General features: G+C 33.8%; 1 protein-coding gene across 3 annotated transcripts in view; it reads left to right on the plus strand.

Annotated features, from left to right (window-relative positions):
• CSMD3 (CUB and Sushi multiple domains 3) overlaps positions 1 to 24,959 on the plus strand; it is a 512,136-nt gene that overhangs the window by 66,525 nt on the left and 420,652 nt on the right. For all 3 annotated transcript variants that reach the window (XM_065752466.1, XM_065752468.1, XM_065752469.1), the window contains exons 2-3: positions 7,526 to 7,748; positions 20,152 to 20,264. In XM_065752466.1, the coding sequence (XP_065608538.1) occupies positions 7,526 to 7,748; positions 20,152 to 20,264 (336 nt within the window). The remainder of the gene's footprint in view (positions 1 to 7,525; positions 7,749 to 20,151; positions 20,265 to 24,959) is intronic.

Here is a 24,959-nt window from a genome sequence, read left to right on the forward strand (position 1 = left end):
AATTTAAGTGAGAGTTAAGACTAGAGGAGTGCAGAGAAGCAGTGCTTGAAAACAGCTTTTATGTACCAAAGTAATTACTATGAACAACCGGCTATTTTATGGTGTGTCCTTTTTCCTTAAGAAGTTCATGTTGACAGTAAGAAACCTAAATAAAGTTGTATTTTGATATATAATCAGAGATTATTTAATTTTTAAAAACTAATTTTTAAAAACAGAAAAAAGAAGTGAAGTTATATTCAAACATCCAATTAATTCTGTTTCCAACAGTAATAACCATCATGGAACACAAAGTGCCATAAAAGGTGTCTGAGAATTATTTGCATCTCTTCCTTAAAGTAGTCAGTAATTTCTTTACATATAATAAAGAGGTTAGGAATAAGATCACATGCTGACAAAAGGTAGAAAAATTACTCGAGTGGAAGTGTTTGGACTGTAAATATTCTGTGGTAAACACATTTACCTGATTGTATTGGCTGGGCATACAACTGTCAAGATTAACACTCTAACTCTCTCTTGCACTATGAGAGAGATACTTCCTATTTATTTCCATGGAAATTACAACAGATACAAAGGACACAATGCCACTACTTGATTCTAAGCTATAAAAATATTTTTAAACATAATAAACACCATTAGTTATGCATTTTTTGACAGTGATGAAAAAAAGCCAGCATACTGCTCTCATAAAAAAATCTGCGCCAGCTGAAGTGGTTCATTGTTGCTGTTGCCACAATTGAAACATACCACCCACCCCTCACTGTGCTGTCTTCTACTGTTTGGTCTCCACAAATGTTCAGCAATGTTCAGTGGATGCAATTTTTTTTCAGCATGGAGTAATTCAGTTCCTCACTTTGGCTTCATATGCACTTCTATGTCAGATGCAATTTTATCAGACCACCCCTCAGCTGCCATCTGTCACACAGCAAGAAAATGTAACAATATTGGTGGGGAGGTTCAGCCTCTACTCCCATACCACTGATATTCACCTATGATGTCATGGGTCATGGCAGTACTTTTGGAACACCCCTTGCATTTACATTAAAGTGCCAAGAGGATCAATTTTTTTTTTTAATTATAAAATTAAAGCATTCAGTATTAAAGATCCCTCTCATGAAAATTTTGTATGTTAAGACATTGCCATTGCCTAATATTTAATAAAAAGAATATGATATATTTTGTTTGAGAAAGCCATGACTTTCTTTTTTTGCTTAGCACTGAGCAAATTTTAATATTTTGCTGATATTCCTTACTACTGAGAATGCAATAGAGTTTGTTTCAAAGCAGTATCTTTCTTGTTTGGTCTAGTTTGTCATGTTAGAGGGGATGATTATTCATGATAAGCTGGCAGCAGCATGTCATGTTTTCATGATTTTTGTTTTTGGTATTTCCACATCATAACATCATGTAGTGCATTGAGAGTTAAAGAGTTAATACTCCAGGTCTGTGGATCATCGATAGTTCCGGGTTTACCTTTCTCAGAAGAGAACTACGTTCCCCAGAGGACTTTGTGTTGCTTTGTATTTTTATGTTTTTCCACTCAGAGGGAAAGATAAAAACTGTGCGTGTCACAAAACGCTCTCTTTCCTTTGGGACTGACCCAGCAGCAGGTGCTCTCTGCCATCTCACCTTCAGTGTTTAGCATAAGACCTTTGGTATCCTGGACATGCTCTCTTGCTCATTTTATTTGATTTATTAGCTTTAATTCCAATTATATTTTATTATTGTGTTATTTTGCTTTCCAATATCTTATTTAGTAAATTAGCTTTCCTCCTCAGATCGTTGCCGCTGTTTTGTTTCTAGGCCCATCTCCATTCTTCCCTTTTCCCTTGTCCCCTTCCCCTTTTTCCATGGTCATGAGCATGGGTCTGTGCGTCCCCTGCACCAATCATCATGGAACCGGGCTGAACCTGCCTGTAAAGAGCTGACACATTATTACCAGTAACTTTTTTGGAAACGTGGAATATCAATTAATTTAGATATACTAGCTAACAAAAGCAGACATCAGTTCAGAAAAATGGATGAGATCCATGAAATGAAAAGAATAAATATGCTAAAACCAAAGAGTGCATAGATTAAAATTATGAAGTCACACAATGTAAAAAAAAAAAATAAAAATATGTTACTACTTGGTAAAAGGTGACATAGGCCTTTGCTGTGCATTAGTGACTGGGAAGGAGAAACTGAATGTTGAAGGCTGCACCTTGAGCCATTATATAACAACTGTTAATTAAGTTTCAAGAGATCTAATATAGGTTTCTGTGTGCTGACAAAAGACGTAGCCCAAGAAAAAAAGACTCAGGCCAGATATTTTTCCTGGGCAGGAATTACTTGTATTCTCTGTGTAATAGGTATTTGTACCTATTGCACCTGCCAAATTGTCACTATTTCTATCAGCTGACGCTGCAAAAAATAAGTAATATGCCAGATTTCCTTGTTACATGCAAATGAACACAAAGACATTCAATCAAAATTAAAATCTCACTGTTAACAAGAATAGTTTATTAAAGCATGATGATATAACTCCTTTCTCCAGTGAGTTAAGTTAGGCTAAGTTAAACTATGCTATCAAAGTTAGAACTTTTTGCATTAACATTTTGCAATCCATTTCTGTGATTTCAGTGATTGACTTTTTGGATTCTTTTTGGATGTTTTTTTCCATTCTTACATAGTTGTTATATGTTCTTTTTCTATTTAAATTTCTCATTACCTTTTTTTCTAACTTTGCTTTTAATGAGTTCAGATTATTCAGCATATTTGGTTAAACTTGGGACAGATGAGGCTGTTCAGTCTGGAAAAGAGAAGGGCATGTGGAGATCTGATAGCAGCCTTTCAGCCTTTCTGCTTTGATAGCAGATCTTTCAGTGACTGAAATGAGGCTATAAGAAAGGGGACAGACTCTTTCACAGGATCTGTTGTGATAAGGCAAGGGAAAATGGTTTTTAACTAAGAGAGGGAGTATTTAGGCTATAAGGAAAATAATTTTTGCAGTTAAGAGTAGTGATGCACTGGAACAGGTTGACCAGAGAGGTGGATGTCCCATCCTTGGAGACATTCAGGGTCAGGCTCTGGGTTGTGAGCAGCCTGATCTATCTGTAAATGTCCCTGTTCATCACAGGGGAGTTGGCCCTGAGATCACTTCCAACTTAAATGGCTCTATGATTCTATTAAATTTGTGACAAAAATACAAAGAGTAACTATCATTTACAGATAACAAGAGTTTTTATTTCATGCTGGCATAGAGTTGCTGGGTTTTTTTGTTTGGTTGTTGATTTCAGAGGAGGAAGGAAAGAAAGATACCAAATATATGGTTAAATATTTATTGCTCTTTCCCCTTTTTTCTTCTTTTGTAAATGGTAAAAGTTTGATTCAAGTTTTTAACTCGATAAACACAGAGAAGATTCAGGTTTTCTTAATGGTGACTACTGTATATAGTAATATTTGCCACACTAGAAAGTTGTGCAAAATCAACTAGGAGGATTGAGTCAGTTCATGTGGTCTAGTTCCATAAAATAATGTTTTTAAAAAGACGCTTACTCTCTAAACTTTGTGGCTGGCTCAGTGTTCTTAATGACAAGAAGTTTTAAGCTGTTTTATTTTAGAAAAGACCTGGAAACTTTAGAACAGGCATTTCAGCTTAATAATGCATTGTTTAAACCATAAACAGATTTACCACAACATGGTTATTGTTTTTAAAAAGCTCATAAAAAGCAAAACAAAATTGTTTAAAATATGTAGCTTGATTTGAGATTCCTAGCTTAGAAAATTAACAGAAAACTCAACTGAAAACTACAGTATAAGTATTCAAACATTGACAATCTCTACTTTCAAAACTATTTCCATTATTTTATTGTTGGGGAACAACATACCCATCAGCCTGACCTTGGTGTCAGGAAAGGTAATGAAACAGATCATCTTGAGGAAGATCACATGGCATGTGTGACATGTGGCTGTGAAACAGCCAGGGGAGCAGGTGCAGCCAGCATAGGCTCATGAAAGGCAGGACCTACTTGACCAACCTGATCTCCTATGACTGAGCAACCTGCCTGGTGAATGAGGGAAAGGCTGTTGATGTAGTCTACCTAAACTTCAGAAAAGTTGTCTACACTATCTCCAGCTGTATTCTCCTGGAGAAGCTGGCGGCTCATAGCTTAGACAAATATACTCTTTGCTGGGTAAAAAGCTAGTCAGCCTCTTCTCTCATGTAACTAATGGGCCTAGGGGGAATGGCTACAAGTTCTGCCAGGGGAGATTAAGTTTGTACTTTAGTCTCCAAAAGAATGATCAGGCAATGGAATGAGTTGCCCAGGGAGGAGTTTGAGTTATCGTCCCTGGAAGTGTTCAATAAATGTTTAGATGTACTGAGGGACATGGTTTTGTGGGGAAAAATTGATGGTAGGTGGGTGGTTGGACTAGAAGATCTTAGAGGTCTTCACCAATCTTTGCAGATTTTATGATTCATTTTTAGGAGCTCTGTCTGAAAACTGTTACTTCACCTGATCTCCTAACATTCAGTTGTCTACAGCACTTTGATTTTTGAAGTAGTTGCATAGTATACAAAAGTATACTATGCTCTTTGGAGTAGATCAAAGACTATATATTTTTTTCCAACTGCTGCTTCTCAAAACATTTCTAAATCTGCAGTTCTCAGATAGTTTAGGCCGCTGTAAAAAGTACATATTCTGTATTTGATAAAACAGTTCAAATGACGTAGCAGTGATATCACAAAATGACTGCATCACATTTTTATAGATGTACCACTGAGAATAATAATAATGTTTACAAAGTGTGAAATATCAGTTAGAGCATTTGTTTTCTTCTTTACAACTGAGTTTCAAAGATCTAAATTTACATGTAGTCTAAAGCAAGAGATTTTTGTCTCTTTAAAAAAATAAATAAAAATTATATCCCTTCTGAAAGCAATACCAATGAGTATTTCGTGATTTAAACAACTACATCTGAACCAGTCTAAGCTGTCATAGAAGACTGTCTGCTAGTTTTTGAAAGAATTGAGAAGAAGATTATCAGTAGTAATGTAAAGATTGAGCCATTCCTATGTTCTGTTTCCCTTAGCACAGGAACAGACCCATATTTTTATCGTGATTCTTCAAGCAGTGAATCTTTAAAATAATTTCTAATCTTGTTAACGTCACCTCAAACCATCATTGCTTGATAATGTTTATTTCCTATTCTGAAGCTTATAATAAAGTGGATTTTTTTAATCATTCTGGGTGTTGTTTTTGTTGTTGTTGTTGTTTATTTGGTTGGTTGGTTTTTTTTAATTCTTTCATTTCCTCTTCTTCTGAGTTCAGAACTGAAATTGGGAAGAGGAGTGGCATTTTATTATTTCAAGTTACACATATCCACATAAGACTGCTGAGGTTTAAACAACTGAATTTTAACATCTGTTCGGAAACTGTAACAGGAACTTTTAATCACAATAAAGAAAATATCAGCAGTGTTGAACATCTTCACACTTAATTCAATTATCATTTTTCTTTTCTAGTGTAACTTAAATCTTTTGCAAATTCTTTTTGTCATGCTTTTAATCAAGTCTTCCTTTTAATGAAAAAGTTTTGCAAGTAAACTGTGTTCTGAATCCTAGCTATGAATTCTAGATGAAAAGGATCACAGTCATTAAAGTAGTTCTCAACAAGTGATTTCTAGAAAATAAATTGATCTGATATATGTAGAGACACATTTATTTAAAATGTCCTTTTCCAATGACTGTGTTTGGAGGAAGAGCTAGATTTCTTTTTTTTTTTTTTTGATCATATGGTGAGCTTAGTTATGTTTAGTTTTGCAAAAACGTTATTCCAAAATATCTCTGAAGTCCTAAATAAAATATAACATTGGTAATAATAAATACTATTGGTAATAATAAATAATGATGTATAAAACTGACTTAAAAGTAGTATATGAAAAAGAGAGATGTAGAAAGTGATAAGTAAAGCAGATTTTTAGAAATTAAGGCTAAGAACAAATGAAAGTGTGTAGTCACTGATATGAAAATGTATTCTCTAAGCTAATCTACAGAAAAAAAAATGGTAAAATTTGCTAAACATATTGATGAGGCAAACAAAGCCCTAATTACCTTCTAAGATCTTACATTTCCTTTGTCTTATGTATTTATGATATACTGATAGTAGAAAAAGCTGAAGTTAAAAAAAAAAAATTGTGCGTCCCTCTTCTGTTGTCCAGAAAAGTTACTTTACAGTGTAAAAATTTGATGTGTAAAATACTATAAGACTTCCATTTCACCCTTCAGAGAAAAAATCTCTGTATATTTAAATGCTCAGCATGAAGACTGTGAATGTGCCAGCTCAAATATATACATGTGTGTACAATTAGAGAAATGACATCTCATTTGTTTGTAGTTTGTTACGAAGTATAATTCATGTTTCTATGAAAGAGAATACCGAGCAGCTGCTTCTCTCTATTGATGAAATCTCTCTGCTAGTGGAAATTTCTTGCTGAGCATAGTTGAGGAAGAGAAGTTTCTGGGGCATAAAAGGCAAAGTAGGAAAACGGATCTAGTATTTAAGGGATCAGTTGCCTGAAGAGAATTTGTAGACATACAGACTCTAAAGCTAGCATAAACAAAAAAGTACTCTTATATTGCTGTAACAGAGATTTAGGACTGAGAACAAGAGTATAGAAAAACCTGTGAGTACATAGTGACCTGGGGGGAATTTTTTCCTAATTATAATTTTTATTTTATTGTATTTTCCTTAGAAAATATGTTTTCTATAATCATTAGCAGTCCAAGAAAATATAACTTTCAGATGTGGAAGCTATTTCTGACATATGGGGATATTCATATTAAAGAGAACCTGTTTGCAGCTCTATCCTTCATTCTTGATCCACTTGGGGATCAACATCTAAGCTGTTCACTGTACATCTTAATATTTTATTTAAATATATACAAGTTTCTTTCTGATTACAAATACACAATACAGCTTCTTTACATGGGATTACACAGAGATGTAACAGATGGCAATTTCACATTCAGCCTTTAAGTGCACAGTTTTCATAAAAAAGAATTAATGTTTAGAAAAAGCTTCTTCATAATAGCCTTTCAGCCTCTTCCAGGATGAACTGGATATGAGTAGAAGAAGGTTTATAGATATAATCTGTAGCAGAACTGCATCAAAACAAATTAATTAAATTTGCTACGGGTTCTCATCCATTTTACAATGAAAAAAAGAAGGAACCAATGCAAATATTTTGTCTCTTATAAAGTCATAGATGTCAACATCTATTTATTTCCAAAGACACTACTATGTGTCTTTATGTCGTGTAGAAAACACATTTGTTGTGGTTATTTTGCATTCAGTTGTCATGATTTATATTAAAACATGGTCTTCACTTTTCTAAACGCAGTGTTTGGTGAGATTAATTTTGATAAATTTATAGAAATCATTAATTGAAATGACATTTTAAAGAAGATTGATTTTATATATATATATATATATATATATATTTTTTTTTTTTTGCTAATCTCTGTTTCCTTGTTTGTTTGTTCTAGGATTTATTTATACCTGTGGTGGAACTTTGAAAGGACTGAATGGCACTATAGAAAGCCCTGGGTTCCCGTACGGATATCCAAATGGTGCAAATTGTACATGGGTTATAATAGCAGAAGAAAGGAACAGAATACAGATTGTCTTTCAGTCTTTTGCTCTTGAAGAAGAATATGATTACTTATCATTATATGATGGACATCCTCATCCTGCAAACTTTAGGACAAGGTAAATAATGAACATTATTAAAATATGGCTTCTATGAATGTATTAAAAAAGTTTGAAGATATAAGTTATCTTAAATACCTTTAAATTGTGAATTGTTATTTAGTTCAAGGTATGCTTTCTCCTTATTGAATGCTCTACTATATGATGTGTTTTAATTCTATTTAATGTGCTAAAAAGTTATCCTTCATAGAAGTTATTGTTTCTACAAATCAAATTAAGAAACAAATAGCCATGCATAAATAATGTAAAGTGAAAATGATACAGTGAATGTTTCATTTTACATGATATTGTTGCTGTGGAACGTCTGCAGTTTTTAAAACAAGAGCATTTCTAGAGAGATTGTAAAAACACTACTCCTTTTAAAGCAGAATTTTATTTTATTTTATTTTTATTTTTGTGCATAAGCATCTTCTAACACAAAGGGATCAAAAGAGTGAAAAAATATTTGAAAAGTCAAGAGCTTAATAAATACCAGAATATAGTTTCTGTAAATTCCCAAAATATAATTACTGTATTATTCAGGGTCATTACACAAATGTCTAGTTCTGGAAAGTTGTAGTTTGAGGGATATACAATAAATTTTCAATAGCAATATAAATTGTAATATTATATTACAGTGTTCATCATGATACAGAACATAGAGTGTATTTTTATTCAGGGAATGTCCAGTTTCATTTTAGCTTCCATAATGCTGCTCTAATAAAGGGATCATAGAGTCACAGAACCAATTAGACTGGAAAGGACCTTGTGGGCAGGGTTGCCAATCACCAGATCAGACTGCCACTAGATTAATCACTCCCTGAAAGTCTCCAGGAACATGGCATCCATAGGTTCTCTGGGCAGCCTGTGACAGTACCTAACCACCCTCTACCTGAAGAATTTCCTTGTAACATCTAATTCAAATCTCCCCTCCTTTAATTTAAAGCCATTCCCTTTTGTCCTCTCACTACCTGCCCGTGTAAAAAATGAGTCTCCCTTCCACTTATGAACTCTCTCCAGGTACTGGAAGGCCACAATGATATCTCCCTGGAGCCTTCTTTTCTCCAAGCTAAACATTGCAGATGAGGTTTAACATGAGCAAGTGTAGAGTCTTGCACCTAGGAAGAAATAACCACATGTGCCAGTACAGGTTTGGGGATGACATGCTGGAGAGGACCTCTGAGGGGAGGGACCTGGATGTTCTGGTGGATAACAGGTTGACCATGAGCCAGCAGTATGCCCTGGTAGCTGAGAAAGCCAATGGCATCCTGGGGTGCATTAAAAGGAGCATGGCCAGCAGGTCAAGGGAGGTGATCCTCCCTCTCTACTCATCCCTGGTCAGGGCTCACCTGGAGTATTGTGTCGAGTTCTGGACATCCCAGTACAAAAAAGACATGGATCTGCTCAAAAGAGTCCAGCGGAGGGCTACAAAGATGATAAAGGATCTGGAACAGCTCTTATGAGGAAAGGCTGAGAGACCTGGCTCTGTTCAGATGTGAAATAAGAAGACTCAGAGGGGATCTGATCCACATATATAAATATCTGAGGAGCAGGAGGCAAAGGGCCAAGGCTGAATTCTTCTCTTCAGTGTGTGGTGATAGGACAAGGGGAAATGGTCACAAACTGAAGCATAGGAAGATCTGCACAAATGCGCATGGGAACTTCTTCACAGTAAGGGTGATGGAGCACTGGCACAGGCTGCACAGAGAGGTGGTGGAGTTTCCTTCTCTGGAGATGTTCAAGACCCACCTGGATGCCTACCTGTGCAACCTGGTATAAGGAGCCTGCTTTGGTAGGGGGATTGGACTTGATGTTCTCTAGAGGTCCCTTCCAACCCCTACAATTTTGTGATTCTGTGATGCCTTGCTCTCTCAACCTTTTTTCATAAGAGAGGTATTCTAGTCCTCCAACCATCTTTGTGGCCTTCCTTGAACCGGCTTTAAAATTTCAGCAAAATAGCTGCTGGTCAAACTGAGGGAAAAGAATGAAAAGGCAGTGGAAGCAGGGATGCATGGCTTGGGAAGGAAAGTGATAGGATTTCATCATGTTTAATGTTATATAGCAGATGCTGATTCAACAATATTAAAAAAAAAAAAAAAAAAAAGTGAAAGAATAACAGTTCAGTGTCTGTACTCCAGAAATTTGTAACACATTCCCAAAGGAGAATCTGAGCAGTAAAATTCTTTATCTGAAGTACATGTTAATTCTGTTTGTCAAATGCATAACATCCAGTAGATATGAGAAAAGAGTGGGAAGGATGGGAAGAAGAGGAAAATAATACCTGCAGAAGAATGAATTCTTTCTTTATATATCTTCTTTAAGTCACCAATAAGGTTTACATATATCTGTGCACATGTATACATCTTGAGTAGATCTATCTTTATACACAGACATACACGTGTAAGGATCTATCTACATCTATCTCATATTTATTTCCATAGAAACTACAACAGATATGAAGAACACAACATTATTTCAGCATAATCTTAGCTACAAGACACTAATTTACAACATAGTAAACACTTTTAGCTGCACATTTTCACCAGTGATGAACAAGAGTTTGCATGCCACACTGGTAAAGCTCTGCACCAGCAGTAGTGATCTACTGTTGTAATGCACCACCCCCATCCTCACTGTGTTATTATCCATTGTTTGGTCTCCATAAATGTTCAGCAAGTGTCAATGAATGTCAGTACAATTCATTCTTCATGAAGGAATTTAACTGGGCACCTTTGTTTCAGATTCCTTTTTGTCAGACTGCTCCTCTGCTGTCATCTGCCACAAATGGCAAGAAAATATAATGGAATATTGAGGAGGGCATGTTCAACCTGTACTGCTATATTACTGATACCCACCTCTGGTGGGAGTAGCCCTCATATGTATGTTCCTTCAATTCCCATTAGATTTAGCTAAGACTTCAAATGTGGAACTTAGAATATACATACATACAGATATATATATATATATATATACACACACTTTAATTTTGAGATATTTAAGCCAAAGTCAAGGAAGGCTTCAGTGCTCATAATTTTGCCATTTCATTATGGTGAGGATAAAGATAAGGAGTTCTGTAGAAGTCAGTTGAGTAAGTCAGCACTAAAAAGAAAAACGTAATTGTTTCCATATAGTTTCATTTGCAAGACTTGAAAGATCTTGCTAGCGTGTCTGTGCAATGGAGAAAATAGTACACATATTTTTGAGTGGATTATTTGGTTTTAATTTAAGAAAGTAAAATAGTGGAACTGTGCAAGCTTTACTAAATAATTCACAGTGATATTTATTTTCTCAGTTTAATGTAGCACGCAATAAGGTAAAGTTTCATAGACTTTTTGTGAAAAGTAAACGAGTGGAATTTTACTTATATCAATTCTTGGGGAAACTTTCTATTATGACAGTGTATTTTATTTTATTTTATTTTTTATCTGGTTATGTTTGTAAAAGTAAAATCAAATTACATTTGTTATAATTCCCCAAATCTTATTGAAAGAAGTTTCTGTATGATGTAAAGAAATTTCACAGCTGGCCTATTTGTGAAGCTCCTGATCTCTGACTCCATTCTCATACAGCTTTGCATATCTCTGTCTTGTAGAAATTTTCAATTATGGACTGTCAGAAAATTTTTTTTTTTCAGAAAAAATATTACTGATTGTGTTTGACTAAGCTTTCACAAATTTCATTGTTGTGTTTATATCATGTCATAGGCACTGTTGTTAGAGCTTTCCTGTCACCTTCCTTGTGCATCTGTGATTTTGGTGTGCCATTTATTTCACCTTTTATAACATTTATATATCTAGTCTCCTCAGCAAAATAGCTGGTTTGGAGTTCGTATAATTTCTTTAAAATTGATACTTCAGATACAACTAATTTGGAAAGCAGCTAATACTTCTGAGTTAACATGCTGAATTTACAGGCAGAAAGTTCTGTTCAGTTTTTTTCAAATTTTCTGCCTTTCGTATAAATTTAATATGTTACTAGGCAAGTTTTTGAAGATGCATATCAATAATATGGTTTCAATTTTCTGAGTGCTCACCTGGAAAAACAAGAATTTGTTTGCACCTCTGATAAGAAATCTCACTTTTAAATTGAATAAATTGAATATATGATTTGAAGAGATAAAAGATTACAAAAACCACTAATCTTTCTAAAGCCTATTTGAGCCATCTGATGGTATCAAGGCATATTATGAAAATAAATTTTAGTGGAACTTGTGTATAATTCATTCTTGTTGCAAAAGCCATACACCAGGATTTGATAAAAGCAGGGCTTCTCCATAAGGGACAAACAGTAGGAGTCAATGCTGATCCCACACAGGCTGCACTGATAAGTGCAATCCTGAAGGTTTACAGCAGGGTTCATGGATAGCCTTTGACATAGTAATTAATGAGCTAGGTTTAGGTTCCCCCTCAGGAATCCCAGCAGGGGCCAGAATTCTTGTTCAGGAGTTAGTGGCAGGTAAGTAGCTGAGGACCAGAAATCCTAGGTTATAGGTTATAGTCTAGACAGTGGATATGAACTGAAGAGTCTGAGAGCCTGTGTGTAGGAGTGAGAGGGAATCACAGCTGAAGCTGATCATGGTCAGGAAGGCCTGCTGGGTTCCTTCAGGCCAGCAAGGCCTACTGGGTTCCTTCAGGCCCTGATTCCATATCTAGTTAAAAAAGAAAGGAAGATTTAGATATTGTACAAAGATACATATGGGACTAACCACACTCATTCACTCACTCATTGAATACATGGAAACAGCAATTAAATTTAAGACATGCAGTTAGTGTTGATATGATCTAGATGTAGGTGGCTGAAAGAATGACAACCTTGGTTATGACGTATCCATTTGTTTTACCTTACAACCTATGTAATTATTGTGCACCTATTTCTTAAGAAATTCCTGAACTTATATACTCTCAGTAAGCACTGAAGAGCTTTGGTTTCTTCCCCTTCTTCCCCTTCTTCCCCTTCTTCCCCTTACTCCCCTTCTTCCCCTTCTTCCCCTTCTTCCCCTTCCCTATCCCTTCCCTTTCCTTCCGTTTCCTTTTCTACTCAACAGATGATAAATAAATAATAATAATATAAATAAATAAATAAATATTGACAGTTCTTAATTTAAATGAGGGAAAGTTATATTTATAAATTCTGCTTTAAAATAGATTAATGTAATTTTCATCATATATAATATACCATCAAAAATTCTTATAAAAATTTTATAGAGAAAGCAGGCTATCAAAAGAATGAAAGTCAGCAATAACAGAAATTTATAGTGCATTTGTTGCTCTGCTACTGTATCTGAATATGTGTGCTGGGTCAAGCAGGCAGAAATTTGGCCATGATTTTAACATTACAAAACCTCTAATTTGTTATATCTCACATAATGCCACTCTGGTAGCTACAGTAAGCTTTTTCTTCTGATCACCACTCTATCATTCTCCTTAAAACTCTAACCTAACATTCAAATTTTTTGTGATATTGTATGTCTATGCTTTCCTGTTACTTTCTTCCAGCCAATCTGGCTACCTTATTTTGAGGGGCATCTATTATTCCATTACTTGTTATCAAGTACCACAAGTACTCCAATCTTTCTCATATTAACTGTCATCAAATTTTGCATCAATGCAGATGACAATAATTCCTAAGCATTTTTTGTTACTTTTATACCTTCTTCCTCCACTTCTGCTATGTCAGAATTTTTCTTTACAGGATTTCCTGCATGGGAAATTTGTTTTATTTATAATAAATGCCACTTCTCTTTACCTTCACACTTCCTTTGCCCTTAGATTATCTACAGTGCTACAGTGCATAGCACTTCTGATCACTCTGTCACTGATTTTTTGTTAAGCTGAGCCACTGTTCTTTAGCTTTCCTCATTGTTTGCATGGAAAGAGAAAGCACCAATGGAAGGAAAGAATTTGCCTTGTGAATTTAGGGACCAGTGAACAAAAACAAGTAGGATAACACTGCTCTATTAAAAATAAAATAAAATAAAATAAAATAAAATAAAATAAAATAAAATAAAATAAAATAAAATAAAATAAAATAAAATAAAATAAAATAATGAAATAAAAATACAGAGAAACAGAGATAAAAAAAAATAATAAAAAATAAAAAGGGCTAAGTTCCAGTCAAATATCAATGAGGAGATAAGGGAGAAAAAGGAAAAACAATCAGAGAGTAATGCAGACTAAATGAAGGAATAGCAATTAAATACATGGAACAATGGCACCATGTGCCAGAAAGTGATGTGGAAAATGATGGAACACATAATGGCATTGAATTAATCTAATCTAAAATATATGCACAAGATAATATGTAGAATGTTGGAAACTATCTGAACATGGTCATATAGCAGTAAACACAGCAAAGTTTGTAGAAAAATGATAATAGAAACCAATTTAGCAGAATGTAATAGTAGACATCCAAGACTTTTAGATTTAATATGTGTTTTTTTGATCAGGAAAGGTATTTAAGTGGAGATTTGTCTTCTGGCTGACAAGACTGGTTCATGAAGTAAATATACTGAAGCAATAAAATATTTGGCATTTTGATTATAAGTACAAAAATTGAGAGAACAGTAGCTCACATCAAACAACATATATTCTTGGGTATGTTTTAGTAAGGTTTACATTTCTAGGTACTCATTGAAAGGAAGAAGTAACAAAAAATAGTGAACACTGATGCAAAAAATGCTTGCATAGAAAAGGCACAAGTCATGAATTTATAGGACTTCCTCATATGGTCTTGATCAAACTACATGACACCAATGTGCTTCCATTTTTTGCACTGCAAAGTACATGAAATGTGTACCTGGTTTTCGTGGTGTGAATACATTTTGTTAGTTAAATCTTGGTTCCTTAAAAATATTAAATTGAGTATACAGAGAAAGAAATGTTTAATTTATCCAATGTTTGCTTTCACTAGAATTTTCTGTGAAATAAAAATTATTTGCTTTCTTTCTCAGAGTTTCAAGCACTTTCTGCATATCAATCTAAATGAAGTACTAAAACAATATATACATTTTTACTGCATTTTGCAAACAGAGAATATGTCTCTCCTATATGTCTTTTCCAAGACTATACAAAAGAAATCTGTTATTGTTCAAATGTTTTTTCTCATCTATGACCTGCAAGAAGCCAATAAAGATAACTATTGCTAAAGCTTGCAAATATATCTCAAAATCTTTTACAGTGTTATTAAAAATGTTGATAAGGACAGCACTCTAGAGTAGCAAGCATAGAGTTCTCACAGTTTGTATTTTAGTGGGATATTGGCTATTAGAAAAAGTGAAATTAAAAGGGTAAATATGCAAATCTAATAAATAAAAATTAAGTATAAAAAAGAGGAGTGTTGTGAGGGGATAGAATGTATACAGATAGCATCTCTGATGTAAGTCTTTTATTACATTTATTTTTATAATATCAGAAATGTAGATGTTGAGTAAGACATGACAGAAAAGAGAAGAAGGAAATTCTATAAGGGAAACCCAGACAAACTCCCAAATGAAACTGTACAAAACTCTTGAACAAAAGCATTAGTACTTGTAGAAAAATTCTGCAATGCATATTTTTGTATACTGTAGTATTCATGCCATCATTTAGAATGTAGCTGTTTTTAAACTGGCAAAAGTATTGTGCCAGTTGAAGGCAACAATAAATAATAAAGGGAAGAGTTTTCTAATTGCAACCACTGACACGCATTTTCTCCCATTGATAAAATCTTAAATTATGTAAAAGCACAGATTTCTGAATTCTGAAACTGTCACTTCTCAGTAGCATGCCTTCACAGAATCTGCATAGCATGGTATTTGATAATTGGACTCTATAAATAGAACCTACTTGGGAGGAGATAGTATCAGGATAACAGACCTAAAGTGGCCTAAGGTGTATTCCGCATCATATGACATCATCCAAAAATTATGAAACTCTGCAGAGTAGGCTAGGGTAGCCAGCCACTGCTTAGGGTCTGCCTGGACACTGATTAGAGGGTGATGAGCAATTTCACTGTGAATCACTTGCTTCCTTAATATATATATAATATACAAATATCTTTAGGATATATATATTTATATCACACACACACACACACATAATATAAACATAACATATTATTACCATTGCTATTATTTTTTTATCTTCCTTTTATGTCTTAGAAAATAGTTTTTATCTCAGCCTATGAATTCTACTTTGTGGGTTTTTTTTCTAGTTTTCTACCTCTATCTCACTATCCCACTGGTAGGGAAAATAGTGAGTGAATATCTGTGCCAGGTAAAATCACAGTACTTTTTCTTCCTGAGACCTCATGTTTCTTGTTAGCATATTACCTTTTAACAAATTTGGTTTCCAGGACACACCACTGCCTGTGTCTTCCAGGTGGAAGCTGTTGGAAATGGTTGGAACCAGCTATCTGGCAATGGCCTATTTTCTCAGAGATTCTACTGCTACCAAAAGCTAAAGCACATAAAAACCACAAATTATGGAGTCTCAAATTGGTTACATTAAAATAAATAAATACATAAATTAGATAGCTACACAGAATTTTCTTGAATCAAAAGGTTTTTTGTTTTTTTTTCCCCTTCTAAACTAGAAATTATTTCATTGATGTACTGCTAAACTCTGGATTTATTTATTAACTATATGTTTAATCACTTTATGAATTTCTTGGATTAATAACCCTTGGATTGATAAACAAACTAGTTCAACAAGTGTATTTACATTTTCCACTCAAATTTCATAGGATTTATTATTTTTATTCACAGGAGAATAGCTTTTTAAAATTAAAATACTTCAAAATTATAGCAGAACACTATCAAAGAGTATGATCTTTGATTACTTGAATATTGCTCTAGAAAAAATATTGAGACAGTAGAAAAGATTTGGAGTAGGAAGAATTAGAAATGAATATATTGTAATTTCAGCTCTTGAGGATTACTTTACTTTCTAATAAATTGACGGAAAAACATATATGCCAAAAATGTAAAGATGAATTCATTATTTCTCTGTCCAAAATTAATGAATAAATATGATTAGTGATTTCATTTCCATCATGATACAATTCATCAGAATTCCTTTGGAGCATATTTAATCCTGTCTTAGATTAAGTACTGTTGCTACTTGTAACTTTTGCCTGTGATGTTCTTGGAACCTGTTATCTAAACCTAATCTGTTGTGATGAAAATTTAGAAAGGCCTGGATGCATATATAGATCAGTAGAATATATGTATGAAAAGCACACAACATCAAACAGTTAAATTAAAACTAATTTAGCTTCGACAGTTATTTGAGGAATCAGAAATATGTCATTGTGAATATATTGCTGATTTGATACACCATATTGCCTATAAGAGTATCAGATCTTTGCATATTTAAATGTGTATGCGTAATATAAGCAGTAGTTCTTTGCCCTCAGAAATGTTTTGTCATTGAAAGACCTGTACAGCTTTGTGTGTGAGATATGGACCATTCAATTTCATGGAAGTAAGAGAAGTATGAAGTTAGTACTTTCTGAGCTACTTAGTAATTGGAAGTTCTTACACAAAAACAGATATACTTGTAGATGATAGTTTCATATAATTTTTAAGTAATTTAATTTCTTAACTCCTTCATAAATATAAAAGCACCATGGATGTTTAAACAATGTATTTTATGCCATAGATATCAAAGATCTTAGTAGTAAAATATATACTTTAATTTTTAAAGCATATATCCTTGCCTTTCCTGTTTTTTCCTCTTACGATTAACTGCTAATGCTCCTTAAATATTTGGTATTCATTCTTTTGCAACTTTCTAACTACTAGATGCTTGGTTTACTGTTCATACATCACAGATGTTTATCTTTGAGGAATTAACATGATGGAGAATATAAAAGGCTACAAACCAGAATGAAACAGATGCAAGATTTTACACTGTCATGAAAGAGGGTAGCAATATATCCGTCAGTGGGAAATATTTAATTTTAATTTGGCAGTCAGAATCTGGGATGTTAAACTGAAAGTCTGGTGTACACAAATCATTTAAAATTCATAGTTTATTAAGAACTAATTTTTCAAAGTTATAATAAGTTGATATATTTTATGTTTCTGTATTATTTTATAAACATAAATAACTAATATTTCTTACACTTTCCACATTAGTTCTGAAATGTTCTTTAGCCCAGAGTTATTCAGGCAAGTGTTAGCGTCCTGAAGATGTTGGAGATCCATGGAGATCCATGCTATCATGCATGAATTCCCTGCTGTGCAATTCCATTCTATGCAATGGTCTCTCCACTGGGTATTTAAAGTTCAAATAAAAGATTGATATAAATGGACTACAGTATGAAATAAAATTGAGGAGAGGGGGAGGAGAAACATCACCAATCAAAATCACTTCAGCTACTAGAGGGAAATTTGAATTTTAAGTGTTTTTAATATATGGATGTTACCAGCTTAAGTAGATTATTTTTAGGTTTCCATGTGTTGCATCTAGAGATTATTTTTATCAGGATACTCTCTGTCAGATAACCTTAGTGTCTGGTCTAAATAAATAAATGGCAATCAGACACACACAAATATATTATCTCACAGGCATTTTACTGTTTCCCTGATACCTTTCTCTTTGAGTTGTTATGGAATTGTTATGTTCCATTTTTGAATGGGGCAGAAAATTATTCTAGCTAACATTTATGACATTTTGTAGAACTTTACATACAGATGAAACTTAAACCCTGAGGTCATGAACTGCAGTATACAATGAGTAATACTCAGAATGTCACACTAATTGCCCAAGAATACATTCCATTCCCCTTTGAAAATTTGTGGTAGTTTATTGTGATATTATAGAAGAATGTTTTTAATTCTTATTTATTAATGTTCTCATTAATTTTGCATCTACAAGTAAAGAACTGAATATTTCAAATGAATTTCAATATAGCAACAAAATTAAAAAGAAAATTCCATAGCTTTCTGAATAAACGCAGCATAATGATGGTGATAAAGGTCATATATCTGAAAGCAAAATGGCATGAAGTGGCACTAATAATAATTTGCTTTGCAAAGGAAACATAATGCATGCCATGCTAGTAACATATCTTTATTTTAAAAATCCCTTGCCCATCAGAGTTGTGTATATGCACTACTCATATAATTATACTTTTACATAAATTTGTACTTCTTTTTTTATGGATACATGTTTATGGCCCAAACTCACTTCAAATTACTGACTAGGTAAATAGATATCAATTGAACCGAGAATTGCAAATTAAATATTTATTCAGATTACTATCATGATTTTATCTTGGTCATATGAGTTTTATACTATGATATTTACCAGTTAATTAATATTAGTTTAGGAATCTGCTAATTGTAAATTAGCAAGTAATTAAGCAAGTAAAATAATACTCTCCTTATTAACAACAGTAGTTTAAACTAGTGCTGTTTTAATGAAAATATTACAAAACCAACTACAGAATACTCAGTATATGCATTAATGTCCTTACACATATATAGGCTTGTATGGACCTGTCTTAAAACATATTTTCTAAGTTTATTATATTTTTCTACTTTTTGATCATTACCTTATCACCTGTCTTTCATACCTGTCATGACAGTAATCGAAATAATGAATGATAATGGACAGCTAAAAACACTTGCTTGAAAACAATTTAATTGTAAAAATTAATTAAAAAAAAAAAAGCAAAAAGCAGCCTAAGCTGCTATACAATTTGTCATACAAAACAAACAGGGCTCTAAAGGAGTGTCCAGATTTTGCTGGTGAGTGTATATAACAAAATTATTTAACTTTTTCTTTGACTGGTGTGTTTGACTCGTAAATACTATCTGATTTGTTGTCCTCATGTGAACAATGATGAGTGTATTTTCCTAGAATATCTAAGTCATTTAAAGAAAACAAATGCTGCTATATGTACATCTAACAAAAACAATTTTTTAGAGCTGGCTGTATCTGTATCTCAACTATAGTGGATTTCATTTAAATGAAACAAGCAAAAAAACCCAACCAGAACACTCCCACTAAACAATCAGTGCCCTAGTAAGCCTGTCATTCACTTTGAAAGATCTTTCTTAAGAATCGTGGTCCAATTGTTTATCATTGAACCACTGTACTTCAAACATAAGTCTCTGTAAAATACATAATTCAAGTTTGAACATAAAACAAAATGGATTGTCTTTTTTTTTTCTGTTTGTTTTTTGGTTCTTCCACTGATAACAGATCTTTTTTAATGTCTAACTTTTATATCTGTATCTTACCATCAGCTCTTCCAAGCACATTTTTCCCATGCCAACGTACTTGCCTAGCTCATTGTCCATGAAAATTCCTGAAAATTCATATTTTCTCAATTGAGATATGTAGTTTCAAATTGGTTTCAGTGGTGAAATGAAAAACAGCCTGTAACACAGATTTATTTTTCAATTAACTATGATTTGTACTATTTTGTTTTGTAGGTTAACAGGATTTCATCTTCCTCCACCTGTGACAAGTACAAAATCTGTGTTCTCACTGCGCTTGACAAGTGACTTTGCAGTTAGTGCTCATGGGTTTAAAGTTTACTATGAAGGTAAGATTCTATTCTAAGATTAAACAAACCTATGTAAACACATATGCATACCTTTATTCAAGTTATGTTTACTACTTATGCAGTCATAGAAATGTTTAAACTTTCATCCAAACTCTAAAATTGACTTTAACTCATAGAATCAATCATTAAATGGTTTGGTTTAGAAATTACCTTAAAAGTCATCTAGTCTCAGCATCCCAACCATGGCCTGAGATGACACTTACTAGATCAGGTTGCCCAGGGCCCCCATCCAACCTGGCGTTCAGTGCCTCCAGGGATAGACAACAGGTACCAGTGCCTTACTGAACTCCGTGTAAATAATTTCTTCCTATCATCTCCATCTTTTAATTTTAAGCCACCCCCCCTTGCTCTATCAGTAACTTCTCATGTAAAAAGTTGGTCTCCATCTTGTTTATAAGCTCCTTTTAAATGCTGAAAGGCTGCAGTGAAGTCTTTCTAGTGCCTTACCTTCTTCAGGCTGAGCAATTTCAACTCCGTCAACCTTTCTTCATATGTAAGATGCTCCAGCCCTCTGATCATCTCTGTGGTCCTCCGTTGAATGCACTCTAGTGGTCCACATACCTCTTGTGCTGGAAGCCCCAGATCTGGATGTAGTACACCAGATGGAGCTTCACAAGGGCAGAACAGGGGACAGTCATTCTCTTTCTTCCTGCTGACAACCCCTCTTTTGATGCAGCCCAAGATACACTTGTTCTTCCAGGCTACAAATGTACACTGCTGGATTATGTCAAAATTTTCCACCAAACTCCTAAGTACTCCTCTGCAGGGTTGCTGACAATGAGTTCCTCTTTCAGTTCATCTGTGTATCTGGGATTGATCTGACCCAAGTGTAACATCTTATACTTCTCCAATTTGAATCTCATTTAGTTCATGTGAACCCTCTTTTCAATCTCGTCCAGGTCACCATGACTCCATGTCCATGACACCTCTTCTTTCTGTCACATCAACAGCATCACTCAGCCTGGTGTCATCTGCAAACTTGCTGATGGTGCACCCAATCCCATGGACCAATACATATAAAATATCCCAATTGATAAAGATGTTAAAGGGAACTGGACTCAAGACAGACTCCTGAGGGACACTAGCTGCCACTGGCCTCCATCTGGATAAGGAGCTATTGTCTGCAAGTCTTTGGCTGTGGCCAAATTCCTTATCTCTCTTAACTCTTCAAATCCATACCTGTCCAATTCAGAGATAAGTACACTTTGTGAGAACATATCAAAGGCCTTGCAGAAGCCCAGGTATGATGTCAATAGACCTTCTGCTATTGACGGCTGCAGTAACTTCATCACAGAAGTTTACCATCTTTCTCAGGAGCAATCAGTTCTTGGTGAAGCCATGCTGTCTGCCTCAGATCACCTTCTTCTCATGCATATGTTTTAACATAGCCTCCAGGAGGATCTGTTCCATGATCTTCTCCAGCACAGAAGTGAAGCTCACCAATCTGCAGTTTCTTGGGTATTCATTTGTATCCTTCTTAAAAATGAGATAGATATTTTTGTTTTTTGTTTGGAGAATAGAAAGCCATGGGGAGACCTCATTGTGGCCTTCAAATAATTGAAGGGAGCATATAAACAGGAGTGAGAACAACTGTTTACATGGGTTGATAGTGATAGCACAAGGGGAATGGTTTTAAACTAACAGGAGAGATTTAGATTAGATGTTAGGAGGAAGTGTTTCACTCAGAGGGTGATGATGCTCTGGAACAGAGAGACTGTGAATGCCTCATCCCTGGAGGCATTCAAGGCAAGTCTGGATGTGGCTCTGGGAAGCCTGGTCTAGTGGTTAAGTGTATCTGTTGGCAAGCCAGGAACTGAAGTGAACTTACTGGAAATGCTTTGAGGCTATTTTTGAACCCTCCTAAACCCATCAGTAATAACGAACGTATCTCTCAGATAATAAATATCCGAATGACACATTGATAACTAGAAAAATATCTGAAAGGCTGTAGAAATATGGTACCCAATTCCGACGCTGAAGTAAAATGTCTTCAGCCATAACATAGCTTACTTTTCAGGTATAATGCATTAGAATGGTGCTTCACGTAGAAATTCCTACATATATATAATTATGGCAATAATATGAAATGAAACAAATTAATGAAAAATGTAAAATAATTTTCACACCTTACTAATCACTTGAATTAACAGAAAAAGTAATTACATACACTATTTTTTTCTGGTTTGCATACAAGGAAGAAAATAGAAAATAGAAAAATAATATTTTTACAAAAATAGAAATTGAATGTGCATGTGACTGGATCTGGCTGTGTTACAGCTACTTCAAATTTTGCTAATTTTTTTATTGTTCAATAACTTAGTTTTTCAGCAACATAATTATACAAATGGTTATCTATAAATGTATTATTTTATTATTAGGAAATATTTAATATACAAAATATAGCATATACCCCTCATGCAACTTAGAAAAAGTGCAGTAATTTTTATTGTTGATTTCTTGCCATAAATAGGCAAATTTAAGTTCACTTTATAGATTGTCATCTGCTGCTCTCATATGCTTTTTAGCAAAAAGGTCATTACTATCAGAAAGGGTGTTGTGCATTTCAGTTATGACAGAAAATGATTGAACCTAAAATGCAGGATCAGCAGTGACTGCACAGATGACTAACTTCTCACACAGCTCCTTTCTAGGCTAAAAATATCATGCTCATTAATAGGAATCCAGCCCCCAAATCACTGACAAGTGTAAGTAAATATTACTTTCAATCATGTAAGTCAGTATTATAGAATAAAATATACTTGCTACCTGTAATTTGATATTTGACTATTTTTTTTAATCTGATGTTTTATTCTGTAAAATCACCAGTACCAAAATCAATCTAGCTAGACATAAAATTTCTAGTTCACTAGTGTCTCATTTCCTCCTTCTTTGAGAGCTGCACTAAGGCAGATTAATATTTATTTTCTCTTCCTGTTTTTCTGACTTCTTGTGAGGTTACCTGTCTTTACATGGAGTTAGCAAAGAAATGAAAACATATTATGTTACATTCATTTCATGCCTTATTTCTTGGCATGAGAGGATAGGTGTTTTTAAATGATAATCACATCAGAGTGATCTCCATTTCTGTTCTTGTACTCTTTTTGAATGTGTATAACTCTGCAATCAACCTTTTCAAATCTGGCTCTACCTAGCATTCAATTTTCAACAATTTTGATTGCCCAGTAGCTCCTTGTTAGCTTCTTGATTAAACATCAGCACACTCATTACCCCTAAATATCAGGCCACATATTTAAATGCTTCTTTATGGATATGTAACTCAAAACCTAAGATAGAAAAGATTAGCAACCCCTCAATGCAATAAAGAGAAATCATAGTCAGAGATGGCATGAAAGGGAGGGATGAGCAATTGAAGCATATATTTGAAGGGATCAGATCCAGGTATAAGATGAAAAAGGAATAGACCTTTCAATATAATTTTCATGATGATCGTTATTTGATTTAAATGTCAGGCATTTTTGTGCTTTTCCATTGATTATGAGAAAGAATAAAGAACTTGTATAAATTGTTTTTATATTGAAAACAGGTTATACTGGACATGATTCATATTTATAATAGTATTATTAAATGTGGGAGGTTTTTTTTGTTTAGGTTTTTTGGTTTTTTGGGGTTTTTTTTGTACTGCTAGAATAATTTTAAAAGCTGAATTATTAAACAATTACTAAACACCATAAATAATGAAATGGTTCAGATATTTCTACTGGAGTGGCACTGTAGGAATTCAGGAATTTTGCTGAAAAGCTTTTGAGATGAGCTCGAGGGCAACGTTAAAAATGTCAAGATTTATCTTGACTTCATTGATAATGGGAGGGAGAGGCCAGAAAGAAGAGAGCAGATGGTGTTTATTAACAGAATAGAATTTCCATTTAATGATTTCTAGGGACCAATCATGCATTTCTTTCATCAGTATGAAGAAAAATTGGTAGCTGATGTACAGAGTTATTGAAACATGTAGATCAGAAGTACTACTAGAACTAAAATATGCCAGGATGTCAGTGCTAAAAATAATTTTGACAGTTGCTGTAGATCTAGAAAATGTGAACAAATAACATAATTCATTTTTAGCTGTTCTGCATATTAGAATACAGAAATGTGACTACAGATAATAAAAATTTCAGATTTAGATAAAATACATAATGTTTTAGCTTAAAATAATATCGTTAATATCTTCATATAAAAATTAAATTATTGGAATTAATTATTGGTTTATTCTGCAATATAGAAGGTTCACTCAAAGAGTGGTAGCCCGGTTAGAGTGGTAAGAGCTATAAATTTTAAGCTGTAGAGTTTTTCTGTTATTAGGCTTACTACGAGGCAGATACTATAGGGTTTTTCTTTGTTTTTCTATTTTTTATTTTTAATTTTTTTATTTTTGGTTGAGATTTTACCATAGAGTTTTGGGAATGTGTGCTATCTGTGAACAGATTACTTCAGCATGCCCTTAATATAAATAGAAATAAGTTTTATTGGATTTCTTATAGAAAAGTTTGCAAATTAAGGATAAATTAAAATAGAGTCTATTTAAATAACCTAAATAGATATATTCACCATAAAAGTTCCTGTTTTCCAAAATGAAATACAATGAAAGATAAAAATTTGAAATTTTACTTCCATTCAACTCATTGGAAAAGATGGTAATAAAAAGCCTGTCTGTGT

This window comes from Cyrtonyx montezumae, unplaced genomic scaffold (assembly GCF_038088225.1).
Source record: "Cyrtonyx montezumae isolate F1298 unplaced genomic scaffold, pur_monq_1.0 scaffold_8, whole genome shotgun sequence".
NCBI classification, from domain to species: Eukaryota; Metazoa; Chordata; class Aves; order Galliformes; family Odontophoridae; genus Cyrtonyx; species Cyrtonyx montezumae.